This window comes from Ornithodoros turicata, chromosome 7 (assembly GCF_037126465.1).
Source record: "Ornithodoros turicata isolate Travis chromosome 7, ASM3712646v1, whole genome shotgun sequence".
Lineage (NCBI taxonomy): Eukaryota > Metazoa > Arthropoda > Arachnida > Ixodida > Argasidae > Ornithodoros > Ornithodoros turicata.
In genome coordinates, this window is record NC_088207.1 from 31754832 (window position 1) to 31767147 (window position 12316).

A 12316-nucleotide genomic window follows, 5' to 3' on the forward strand; every position below is an offset into this window, starting at 1 on the left:
TGCTTATTACCTCCTCTCCTTCCTTCGCTACGTGGACATATAAATTCAGAATTCGTCTGCTACTGCTGCGATACGCCGTCCTGCGAATTCAAGAACTCGCAACTGATTGCGCCTATCTTTGAACCGGCAGACTTAAATCTGATGAGACAGGACCAGAGTCAGACAAGAGGCATCATTACCGTTTTGAGGCTGCGGGCAGAATGACCGTGTGTCATCGCGTGCCCTGTGACAATCAGCTGTTTTTTATTAGTCACTAGAGAAGAAATCGAAGTCAGCCCTGTGTTGTCGGACATCAGCTGGCGAGAACGGCAACAAAATCTATAGACAAAAGTGCAACGCGCTTTTGAGAAAGGTATGGGACAGTTTTGCGCTTCATTTTAAAGCTTTTCCCATTTAGTACGCGAGGACGTTCAATCAGTACTCGCAGATGACGGCGGCTCGTTTCCATGGCTACGACTGCTGAAAGCACGTTCGTGATTGGCTACGGCCATTGAAAACAAGATCTTGATTGGCTGACTCGTAGTTGTTACATCACGTCGACGAGTGAGCAGACTTTCTCTATCTAGGTGGTGTTGGCACTGCTAACCGTGGGGAATATTCTGCGACATAGCCACAACATATTCATTAGCAGACGACAGGAAAGGACGCGGACGGTGTCGTCTGCTAAGTGCGCAGTACGCGACTCCCGATATTCCAACACAGTGTGAATGCTCAACAAAACACTGGGCGGAACTTCGGCTCCGTGAGCAGTTTCTGCTTTTTCTTCCAGAAGAATCTTCCGGTGAGGACGTCGGTCGTGTGAATATATGGTCAGTGCCCCGTTAAAGCCCCGCGAAATATTGGTAACGGTGACACGGAAAAGACCAGCAGTGGAGCAAGGAGCGAGTGTCATGGAGTACGTCGGCGGCTGTAGTTATCTCATTATTTTAGCAGACCTATTTAGCACATCTGGAAACATCGATTCTATAGCACACTCATTTCAAGACCCTTTCGTCAGTCCACGCTAGACAATCCTTTAAGACATCAGAAGAAGTTCCTTCATTCCTGAACGGACAGTTCCAGTATCGAAAGGCAAAGTGTTCTAGTACCCCAGAGGGTCTTGAGGCGCCGCAGCGTAGGGCGTCTCATGATGACGACAGTTCAAATATTCAAAAGCAATGCACCGTCTGCGGAATATCGAACGTTTACGTAGAGTTGGGCCAACGTGTTCATGTCTTTCTTTGGCAACCAACCAACCATGTTAGTCATTCAAAAAGAGACAGTAGAAGAAGGAGGGAGGAAAGAAAACGATTGGTGAAAAGTGCGTGCATTTGATTGGATGAAAATAAAGATTATGCATTTCACCCTAACCTTTATATAGAAGTATGGCGCCTTCGTTCTGCTGTGACTGCGCGTGAGTGGGGTGTGCTAGTGAAAGTATACGTGGCCCTTGTTGCTTATGGTCAATGACAACGGCCTAATTTAGCACAACTCCAATGGAAACGGATCGTTTCAATAAATAAAATAGAGAGAACGAATATAACAATACCAAGGTACCACCACCACCACCACAACAACAACAAAAAGTACGGTGGCTTTCTTTCCAACTTGATACGCCCCACTTGTTGTGTCCTGGTTTGCATGTAACTCAAATCGACTTTTTTTTTTGCTTCTAAGCACGTTACTGTACATTATTTCACATCGCACAAGCAAGATTTGTGCCCATTTCGCTATTGCCATTATTGGCCTTCGAGCGTTCACGTGCCAAGTATTGCGACTGAATTGATAAGCTCGTACCATTGGCATCCGTCGTCGCAAATTGGCAGTTGATGGCGTGTTTTAGTGGCTGAGGGAATTGATCGAAACTCCTTCCGACGCAGAGGTTCTGCACAGCTTTCTTGAATTCTTCCACTGTTACTTGACCGTCCTGCAAAGGCAAACGGTTTCCTGAGATGCCTAACTTAAACGATGGCCCGGTGTGCATCAGGCAGTTAGCGCCCAACTTATTTTTAATCCTGTAGGTAACATTTCTTTGAGTATGAGTATCACGTGTACTCGCTGTACTCTACAGGGTGTCCAAGCTAACGTGCACCGGGGTCTAAAAAAGCACGGTGCGTCATAAGCGAATGAAAACCGCAGCATATTGTGAGGAGTCGCGTGTTGTAATCGCCTGTATTTTTTCATGGCGACTGATTAATTAATTAGGCGCAATTAATTAGCTAACGTTTTATTTATTCGTCTTACGGCCGAGATGTAAATTGGAAAGTTATAGAGCGTGGCGAGAAACACCAATATCAATTGTTTCCTCAGCCTACGCCTTGCGAGGTTTTTTATTTTTTTTTAAAGAACGAACGGCAAAATTCGAAAGTGTACCATGTGACACGAGGAAACTGCACCTACGCGCTCGTCTTGATTTCAGAGCTCTCAAGCGTACGGAATAACTACCACATCCGTTATTATTATTTTTTGTTTGCATATTGAATGTAACGAGTTCTATGTAAGAACTGCCTCTTCTTGTGGGGTTGTCAAACTTACCTTATTGAAGTCGGCCAAATCTGCAATTTCGTTCCATAGACCGAGCATGATGTCCTTGTTGCGTTCATGACGTTCTTTCAAAAATTCTCCTTTGCCCTCGAGAACAGTTTGCCTCTGACAACAAATGGGATAATAGGATTTACGAGCTCATGCGACACATAACGGGCAGTAATACAATAAGACACTATTTCGTTGGACGATAAGATTAAGTGGAAACAGCTGTCGAATTCAGCTGAAATGAGCCGAAGGGGATCGTTTGAATAAAAACAAAGTGGGCAATAGTCATGAAGCGTGTGAACCCTTCTATACCGCAGGAAATGAAGGGGATACTGCCAGACTAGCGCAAGATAATCGGTTGGCATCAGCCGTGGTAGAATAGACCTCTACCCGAGAAACGTCATCATGACGTTGGTAGACAGACTGAAACCGAAACAAATCGGAAGGGGAGGACTGGGTTCCACGAATGGGCACTTGTCCGCCGCCTCCTATTGAAAGACAAGTAGGACCGAAGGTCGCGACCCTTTCATGGACCATCGGAATCCCCTCAAGACTGTGGCTTTCGTGCGCCACCTTGTTCGCCCCTTACTTCAAGCGTAGTTCAACTCTACCAAATTGGTGGCGCTGTCGAACACTATGCGTCATTTGTTTACAAACAGGGAGAGGTCTATTGATGCACTGACAGTGTGACAGTTGATAATGTGCTAAGTCTAGCAATGTTTTACAATCATGGCAAAGGGAAGTTAAGGTCACTGGATTGGGGAAAGTAGCGTCATGCTTTCCCTTTCGCGCCTCGACCTTGGAACAACAATGGCGGCCGCTGCATGTGTTGGTATGCTACGACCGCCATTGTAGCTCCAAGATCGCGGCGGCAAAGATCAGAGGATGGCGGTACTTTCCAAATCCAGTGACTTTAGGGGGAGTTACTGAAAAAAAAAGTAATTAAGCTACAGTTACAGTTAGCCTACAAAAATAGTAACTGAGTTACAGTTACTCTTTGTGAAATGTAACTATAGTTACACCGCATTCAAGTAACTTGGTTACTTGACAGTTACCTTTTAAGAAACAACTAAAAAAACTTGTTTTAACACGTGCATTCTCCAAGGATAGCTATATACTGCGTTATAAACAGAGGATTTCACATGGGCCATAACAACACTGTGTGAGTTGGTCTAAGGCCATCCTGGCTGCTTGTGAGATGATGGCAAGTTGGAAATCCTTCCTTAGTTACAGTTGCATTTTGCAGTTACTTTAACACAAAGCGATAACTAGTTACAGTTACAAGTTAATTGTAACTTAGTCATTACCCAAGGCTGCTTACAATGGAACCCCCAGTTAGTCCACCACACCGCGCAATAGCAGATAAAGAAATGCAGATTCGTTGCATAGCACTTGGCGTAATGAGAACCATCAAAGTACAGCTGAAATAAAATTCCTCTTTATGACATCCATGCTTAGTTGCCAAAGCGCCCATTCTCTTTTGTCGTTTTAACTAATACTCATCAGTAACCTTAGTTAACTGAGATTGAGAGTAGGAATAAAAATAGCCGTCTAGACATGCGATGGTATTGCATCACAGGTATAATTTCAACCAAAGAATGAACGATACGCAACACGGGAAAGGCATATTCCTGATCTGGTAATAGCGTAATTTGGAAAAAGTTTGTGAGCTTCTCCAGTGATTTTGATGGCGAGCTAAGAGCGTGGGCATAAGTAATCGGACTTTCGCATGGAAAGACATTCGTGGACCAACTAAATCCTAAACGTTAACATCCAGCGTCATCGACAAACATTGTTAACGAAGGCCTCTTTGAAATCCGGAATAATTCTTCTCAGGGAATCTCATTTCGGGGTTCAGCTGGTATTGATTTTTTATGATTTATGCTTAAGGTCTGACTTCTTCGGGTTGCGACTTCTGCATTCTTGTGTTATCTGGCGGAAAATAATAATAATAATAATAATAATAATAATAATAATAACAGCAATAATAATGGGGCATTTAATCAACAAGGTACCGAACCACACTCAGGGTAAGGCGGGGCAAGATGAGACACGAGGCATGACGCGATATTTCTTGCTCGACGACGCCTGTCTCGGAGACGCTTTGCTCCATGCGCTTGCAACTTTACTCATAGGTGGCTCTACATGTCCGCTTTATTCCACGTGACAATTGTCCGGATTGGTGTATGCGTTGAAGAGAGAGAAAAAAAATCGGTTACTTCTGCTTGGAATGTAAAGACCCGCCAAAAAGGCGACATTTTCTGTGGTCCTTTTTCTTGTCATCTGTGCAGCAGCGTTTCGTAGGCTTATTCTGTCAATATAAGTTCACATCCTCTTTCTTTATTCGTTCATCTAGATATATGCAAAATATAGGCACAAAAACTGAGCACTAGCAGCTCTTGGTTATCCAGTATTGAACAGAAAAATTAGTGCATCCGATGATATGCACGGGGCAAGACGCGACAATTTAGTGTAATTTAAACTTAATGTAATTTAGAAACAGATAAGTCAACTATTCGGTGGATTCATGCTTGTTCCTCAGGGATTTCTTTTTTGCATATTGCCTAGGATTTTCCAGCAAATTTTCCTGTTTCCTAGGATATTTCCAGCAAAGAAGAGGTGCACACAAAAGCGAGCGACCAGCGACACGTCAGACTAGCGATGCCTTGTTTGCGAAGGACGATGGAGCAAAATAGCACCAGGTTCTGTATGGTTTTATGGCACATCACGTGAGCGGTGGGCTCAGCGGGGCTGTGTCCACGAGATTCACTTTGTCTGTTTTGATTACAAAAACTAATTTGTATAGTTTATTACCACGGCGTGTCTCATCTTGCCCCACGCGGTGTCTCGTCTTGCACCGAGTGTTGGGGCATGATGAGACAATCTGCATTTTTGAATTTCTAATTCTCTGTTTATTTTAGACCGGCCACGTCCGTTCTGCGTTTGCAGGTCAGAAGCACTAGACCCCTGAGAATGTGTCAATAGCTAGTTTTTGTCTCATCTTGTCCCACCTTACCCTACGTGAAGAAAAAAGGGTAATAAAACAGCAGATAACGTGACGAAAAAAGCGACGTATGTTTTGTGTACACGTTCATATCTGAATCTTTTGCGATTACCGTGAACCTCGGGGGCTCACCGTGACCAATATCAAGGTTGATTGAAATCACACGCAGTCAAGTACCATCCTAAAAAGTCAGACCCAGTTTGTGCATTCCTTGATGATAGCGCATGCACTTAATTATCCAAGGAGAAATACTTACAAGTGCGAGACATTCGAAATCATGTGCGTCTAAGTACCCATTGTTGTCAATATCTAGGAGAGAAAAGACAACGTGTTTGTTACAATAAAGCGGCGAATTACCCTTTCACGATGGTGGTGTTTACAACTTGTATCTCTATTGCAAGAGACAAGCAGTAGCCAGTCTCCTTAACCTGTGGTCGATACCTGTGCGTACTAAGCGAAGCTGTTATATCGGACACGTCTTTCATCGCAATCATCTCTGCAGCCCAGCCTGGGAACAGCCCCCATTATTCCGCGCCTTGTGCTTTACCGTATATAATAATGGCAGACACAAATTTCCCCGGGGCACGAGGACAATACGTTGGCGTGCGGAGAGCTATGAAAAGCTCCTGCTTTCTCGGATGAGATTTGGTCGCGTCTTTCATCGTGGACGAACGTCGCCTCAAAGTTTCTTACTGTGTTCAGGATTTAAACGTGTTGCAACACTCACTTTCCATGCATTCACACGGGCGATGTCTTCGCGGAATATTCTAGTGGCAGTTAAGTAAGTAAAACTAAACCGCCCACGAGCTGAAATAAGTTCCGTGGCGTCTTAGGTTGAACATTCCCGCGGCGCTGGAATATCGGGCGTGTGGTACTGCGTTCGTAGCAGACGATGCCATCCGCCCTGTCGTCTGCTACGGAATACGTTACTGCGTTTGTAGCAGACGATGCCATCCGCCCTGTGGCCTGCTACGGAATACGTTACTGCGTCCAGGGAAAGGTAATAGAAACGGAAACAGGGGGGGGGGGTATTATACCGGAAATATAGCAGGCAACGGTAACAGAAACAGAAACGTATATCGCACACTTAGAATACGTGTAACAGAAACGGGAACGACAATAATTTACGGTAATAATTCGGGTACTGCAGGACCCGAATTATTGCAATTCTTTACCGTATCGTGTAGATAAATTGATGAAATATACCTCAATGAAGCAAATGAAAATTAACTGAAGAACTAAAACTAAAATGAACTATCAAACTGGACCATATAAGTAAGCAGTATACAGTAAATAGAAGAAGCATAGTTCTTATACGCTTATGGTGACTTGTAAGTTGTAAGCGTGAGTAACATTCCTGAAAACCACATTCATACCTGTTCATAGAAATCACGTATATCTATATTTTGAATAAGCGAATTTTGAAGCGTATGAACGTTGTCTCTTGTGTGCATGTATCCCCGGAGTCCTGAAAATAGACTTCAGAACGTAGAGGGATAAAGTTTTTGGGATTAAGTTAAGCCACGGTCTCAAACCATTTAAAAAAAAGGAAAGAAAAGAAAGAAGAAGAACAAAAAGCGGGGGGGGGGGGCGGTACCGAAAACCGAAACGGAAACGTAAGCTACAATGGTGGTAACCGAAACTGAAACAGAAACAAATAAGGGCCAGTAACTGAGATGGTAACGGAAACGAAAAAGATTCCGTTACCTTTCCCTGACTGCGTCCATAGCAGACGACGTCACCGGCCCTGTCGTCTGCTACAGAATACCTTGTCGCTGAGCCAACACCACCTAGACAAAGCCTGATCCCTTATACCCCTTTCACATGGAAGACTTCATTGGTCATTGAAACCACGCGGTTTGCGAACGGTTTTCATTCTACCCAACCAGATGATTGCATTCTGAGTAGCTTGCTCTTCTCATTGGTCACTCGCGGTGCCATTCGCGAACAGTTTCGGCGAAAAACTGTTATATCTTGCCCCGACAACGGGCAGCGATAGCGATGGTAATACCGACCACGATCATGAGTGTCCAGTGGCGACCCCACAAAGCAAAAACGACTCTCTGAAACTCCATATGAAATCTTTTCTATTCCTGTTTTTTTTTGTTTGGGGAAGGGGGGGAGATATCTTACCCGCGTCCTACTTGGTACCCGTGGCGGTGTCAGAAATAACATCCGCACCAGACACGCTGTCCGCACAATATCGCCAATCGGGACTCGCACCCGCAGGAAAGGACGTGTTATACGCGTGTGCACGATGGCCCCGCGGGTCATGAAGAACACTAGATACTGCAAGACTGCAAAGGTCGTTTTGCTCCATACAAGCTGACGTCCATTTGAAAAAAAAAAGAGGAGAAAAAGCACTTCAATGATCGCTCTCTTCCCTTCACAGTAACCGACTTAGAAATGTCAATAAAAAAAAAAACAAAAAAAAAAACAAGAAGAACAAACAAACAAAAAACCAGATCAGTTTCAAAATAGGCTAACTTGTAGGATTCAATCATTACCTGGGTTTCTGGGTACCAGGTTTCTGTGAAGAAAAGTATGATGTACTTGGTTTTCCCTGCATTCCACCAGGTCTGTCGCTGAATGGTTTGTATTTGCAATAAAAGCATTTACTAATCGCAAGTATGGGAAAGGGCAGCTTGCCCTTCACATGGAATCTGCTGGACATTTAGAGCTTCTCCGCAAATTTTGGCACGAATGCTTTCAGCGAAATGAAACATACAATGCAAAACTCAAGGTACTACGCCACTGAGGGAAATGAAAACTACCTAGTCATGTAGTAGTGCCACTTGCTCTCGTGGCGGTAGGGGGGGGGGGGTATATGTTTATTCACACAAAGGAGATGTCAGCCAGGCAAGTGTCGGCTTGCTACTCCTTAAAAAAAAAAAAAAAAAAAGAGAAAGAGGAAAAAACAGGTGCGGGAGAAGCCGCGATGGGAACGATGTGCGGTAGGGCCCAGCAGCCCATAGCAGAGAAGCACCCCACGACATCGTCATTAATAATTTAATTGTTGTTGTTTGCTCTCGCGTTCATTTTAAGGCTCTGCCAGTAGCTCGTCATTCCTGTTATACTGCGTGCCTAGTAAAATTAAGAAACACAATCATGGAACTTACCATACATGTGTCGGACCACAAAATGAACACGATTGCTCCATTCATAGCAGGAAGCCATTCCAGCTGACCTGTAAGAGGGAACATCAGTCCGTAACTCCCAAAACACAGAGCCAATAGATGGCATTTGGTACGTGGTACATTTGGTACAGATGGTATGTATTTTGAGCACACTCCAGCTCGAATACGACAGGTACAGAAGGTAACTACACTCCAAAAAAAAAAAAAGAAAAAAAAAGAGAGAGTAATTGCAGCTTTTAGTCCTCCAGATTGCAATTACTCCCCATTTTAATCTTCTGACCCTGAAATTTACTCCCAGATTTGCAAATAGCCGCTGAACTTCGCAAGTGGTTTCTTGAATGCAACAGTCTACGTAAATACTATGTGCGCTTCGTTAATTCGACGGGATAAAGCTGTATAACTTAGCTAACTTTGCAATTTTTCACCAACACAGAGGAAGGAATAGTTACCTAGTTGTTCTATTTCCCGAAATCGCGCCCTATGGATGTCGCAATATTGTACTCACTCGACATACCACGGTTGACGGTTTAATTCGAAATATTTTAATTCATGGACATGAATTATATAGCTGGGACTGTTAGAACAGAATGTGAAATGCAGTCTCTACTCCGTGACACTCATTTACCCCCGTGCATTTACTCCCTAGAGGGACTAATTTTTGTGGCAATGCATTTAATCCACAGAAGGATTAAAACCACTCATTGTTTTCTTATAGAGTGTACTTGACATAGCGCTCTGACTCAAGTGCCGACAATGTTCTGCTCGACAAAGCGGCGAGTGCGCTCCGTTTTTGTGAGAACACGAGAAACACCATCAGTGTTCAGTACTCTAGGGAAATTTCCCTAGATCTCGAGGATTTGAAGTCTGCCTGGGGAAAAGAGGAATTCCTTCGAAGTCTAGGGAATTTTACTGTCGTGAGTTCGTGACACTTGTAGCGAAAATTTCATGATATACAATTTCCCCTGGCTCAAGCAAAGGAAAAACGCAACCACAGAAGGACTTGGGCTGATCGCTGATCTCACTCCGCACCCCAAGCACCGACGGCAGCATGGATGGCAGGTACTTGAAGGTCGGCCGCACCCGTGTGCTCCGCACATCCGCTTTCGTGCAGGGAACCACGGTTTTGTTTTCCTTTCTGCTTGCCGCCCCTCGCCAAATCGCCCCTGGCATCTCATGTTTGTTTGTTACAGGAGAGAACCTGTTATGAAATTTTGAGTGTACCATGAAATCACGATGCAAATACACCTTTCTCACGCATTTATTCCCATTTTCCGACCGGCTTGTCAGTTGTCACCACAGGACAAGGTTGCTTAGGTGATGTCGTTTTCTCGTATTTGTTCTCGACGCCATCGCCGGTAGTTCAATGAGAATGTGAGCCGCCGCTGGACAAACTCGCAGTCTAGGGAAATCTGGGCAAATGTTTCGTCGAATACGGGCGAAAAATGCGAATGTAAGTTGGCAACACTACAGAGAGCGAATACCACCTAGATACAGAAAACCTGCTTACTCGTCGACTTGACGTAACAACTAAGCCAGCCAGTTAGGATCGTGTTTTCAACGACCGTAGCCAATCACGAACGTGCTTTCAGCGGGCGCAATCACGAAGACGAGCCACCGTCAGCTTCACGGTGACGTAGCGAAGGAGGCAGAGGATGCAATAAACAGGTCTTCTGTAGGTGGCGTTGACCGTGCTCTCATCCGACGTCTCATGACGTCGCACCGTGACGACGTGTCGGGTGTCATCAAGTGGGAACCACGCAATATACCGTTAAGAGCCATGAACGTAGCGAAGTAATCGTCCTCCACTCTGTCGCGTTCCTCGTGCCGCAACGCGATAGCGTCTCCTGCACACAATCCCCATTGTTTTCTACGCCTCACGACAACAGCCGACGTCGTTTGATTGAGTTAAGAGAGGGGCTGAAAATAATCCCTGGGACGAGTCCTGCTATCGCACATGCTGGGTGAAGCGTCGTCCGTGGTACACCAGTCGTTTAGCCCGCTCAGTGCTTTCCCGTTTGCATCGACGTCTTCGTTCATTCCTCGAGTCCACCAAGTAGTCGTATTATTGTAAATATGCAAACAACTAGTGAACAATGCTGGATGCTGTCAAGTTCAAGTCGACATTCTCTACAATCGGTGGCACTAACCTCGATTTGCTTCACAACAAAGGAGCATTTTTCGAGGCGTTGTCGGGGAAGCCTGGGCTAAAAATAGGGCTTCAACTCTTCTTGCGTTGCTGGGATAAAGTCGGGGGAACGAGGTGGGAAAACCAGGTGTAAAATCTGCGTCGATGTGCGCGAAGGACAAACATATCGAAATCTGAACCATAGGTCTTCGCTTCAATTCGGCGACTCTAGGATACCTTGTTTTCTTCTTCTTTCATTTCACTTTTAAACGCCAGGAAGTTTCAGTTCTCCACGAAGTAGCAGATGAATGTTCGATATTCGTTTTTTGTCGAGTGCGGTAAACGTCAAACATGTTGGTATACGTGGTTGTGACCGAGAGACCACGTAGTCTGTACTGCATGCCTGTATTTTAGATGGTACACTCTTAAAACAGATGGTGGTGGTGGTGCTTATGGAACTACTTACCGCATGGAACGCTCTTAGGTTCGCTTTCACCGTGCCATGTGGTCAAGTTCTGGGGCCGTTTCCATAAAGCGGTTTGAGGTCGATCTCACACCTGAGTTCGATCTCAAGCTCGTACTCAGCGTCTGAGCGGGTTGCATAAAGCGTATTTGAGAGCAAAGATGAGATCGCACCTGAGCACGTTCTCGTGTAGCGTTTTCAGATTTTGAGACAGGTAAATACTGTCTCAACTGTCTCAACTACTGTATGTTGTGTCAAATGCGTTCTCAAGCTGAGAATGGCTGCTCTGGTTTGGATACAGACGGTATAGCTTCTTGATCGGCCACTCGCATGTAGCTATAGTTGCTTTGTAATGGACTGGTACATTTGTGTTTCGCTGCGTTTGTTGTCAAATGGAAAATTGTTGACCTAATGACATCCATTCGTTTCTCAACTTCACGTGCCATTTGTAACCTTCCGTCTGTCTAATTTGGGTTCCGTTTCACCGCCGTTCAACCGCTGAGAGACAGCGACGAGATACGGACGACATGTAGTCGTCTTCATAATGCAAAACAACAGAGCACACGAAGCTTGGTGTCCATTTTATTGAACAGAAGTACTATACAATCTGATGTAGTTACTGAAATATCTGCGTGCAAACCTTCACGCAGTTGTATGAACTTGCGCACTGAATAAAACGCAGACGACAGAATCTGTCACCCTTTCGAAATGCCGTATGCTTGTATGCCTTCCGCAGATCAAATGATGCTACGCGAATATATTGCACTGCAGATTGGCGATACAGTAATATTTGGCCCTACCTCCTATAGTTTGACGTGTCTGACAAGAGATAAAAGACGACGACCACGAGAAGTAAACAATCTCCGAGTGTCGTAGAAGCAGCCCGCTCCGACATCCGAGTTGTACGGAGCACCTCTATCCTTCATGGTATTGGACGGTTAGCGCATGACGTAGACGTAGTTTCCGCACGCCAGTTGCCGTGCTGCCGATCTCAAGTTCGTTCTCTCTCACTTGAGTATGAAACGAGAACGGTGTCAGAATGGTTTGTGCAATCGTCTCTGCCTCAAGTCTGATAC

General features: G+C 44.9%; 1 protein-coding gene across 1 annotated transcript in view; it reads right to left on the reverse strand.

Moving 5' to 3' along the window:
- Nucleotides 1–12316, reverse strand: part of LOC135400855 (sarcoplasmic calcium-binding protein 1-like) — a 46357-nt gene that overhangs the window by 13095 nt on the left and 20946 nt on the right. Inside the window, exons 2-5 of the mRNA XM_064632800.1 lie at nt 8635–8702; nt 5772–5824; nt 2515–2628; nt 1777–1906 (exon numbers count right to left, since the gene is read on the reverse strand). Of these exons, the coding sequence (XP_064488870.1) occupies nt 1777–1906; nt 2515–2628; nt 5772–5824; nt 8635–8692 (355 nt within the window). The 5' untranslated portion in view covers nt 8693–8702. The remainder of the gene's footprint in view (nt 1–1776; nt 1907–2514; nt 2629–5771; nt 5825–8634; nt 8703–12316) is intronic.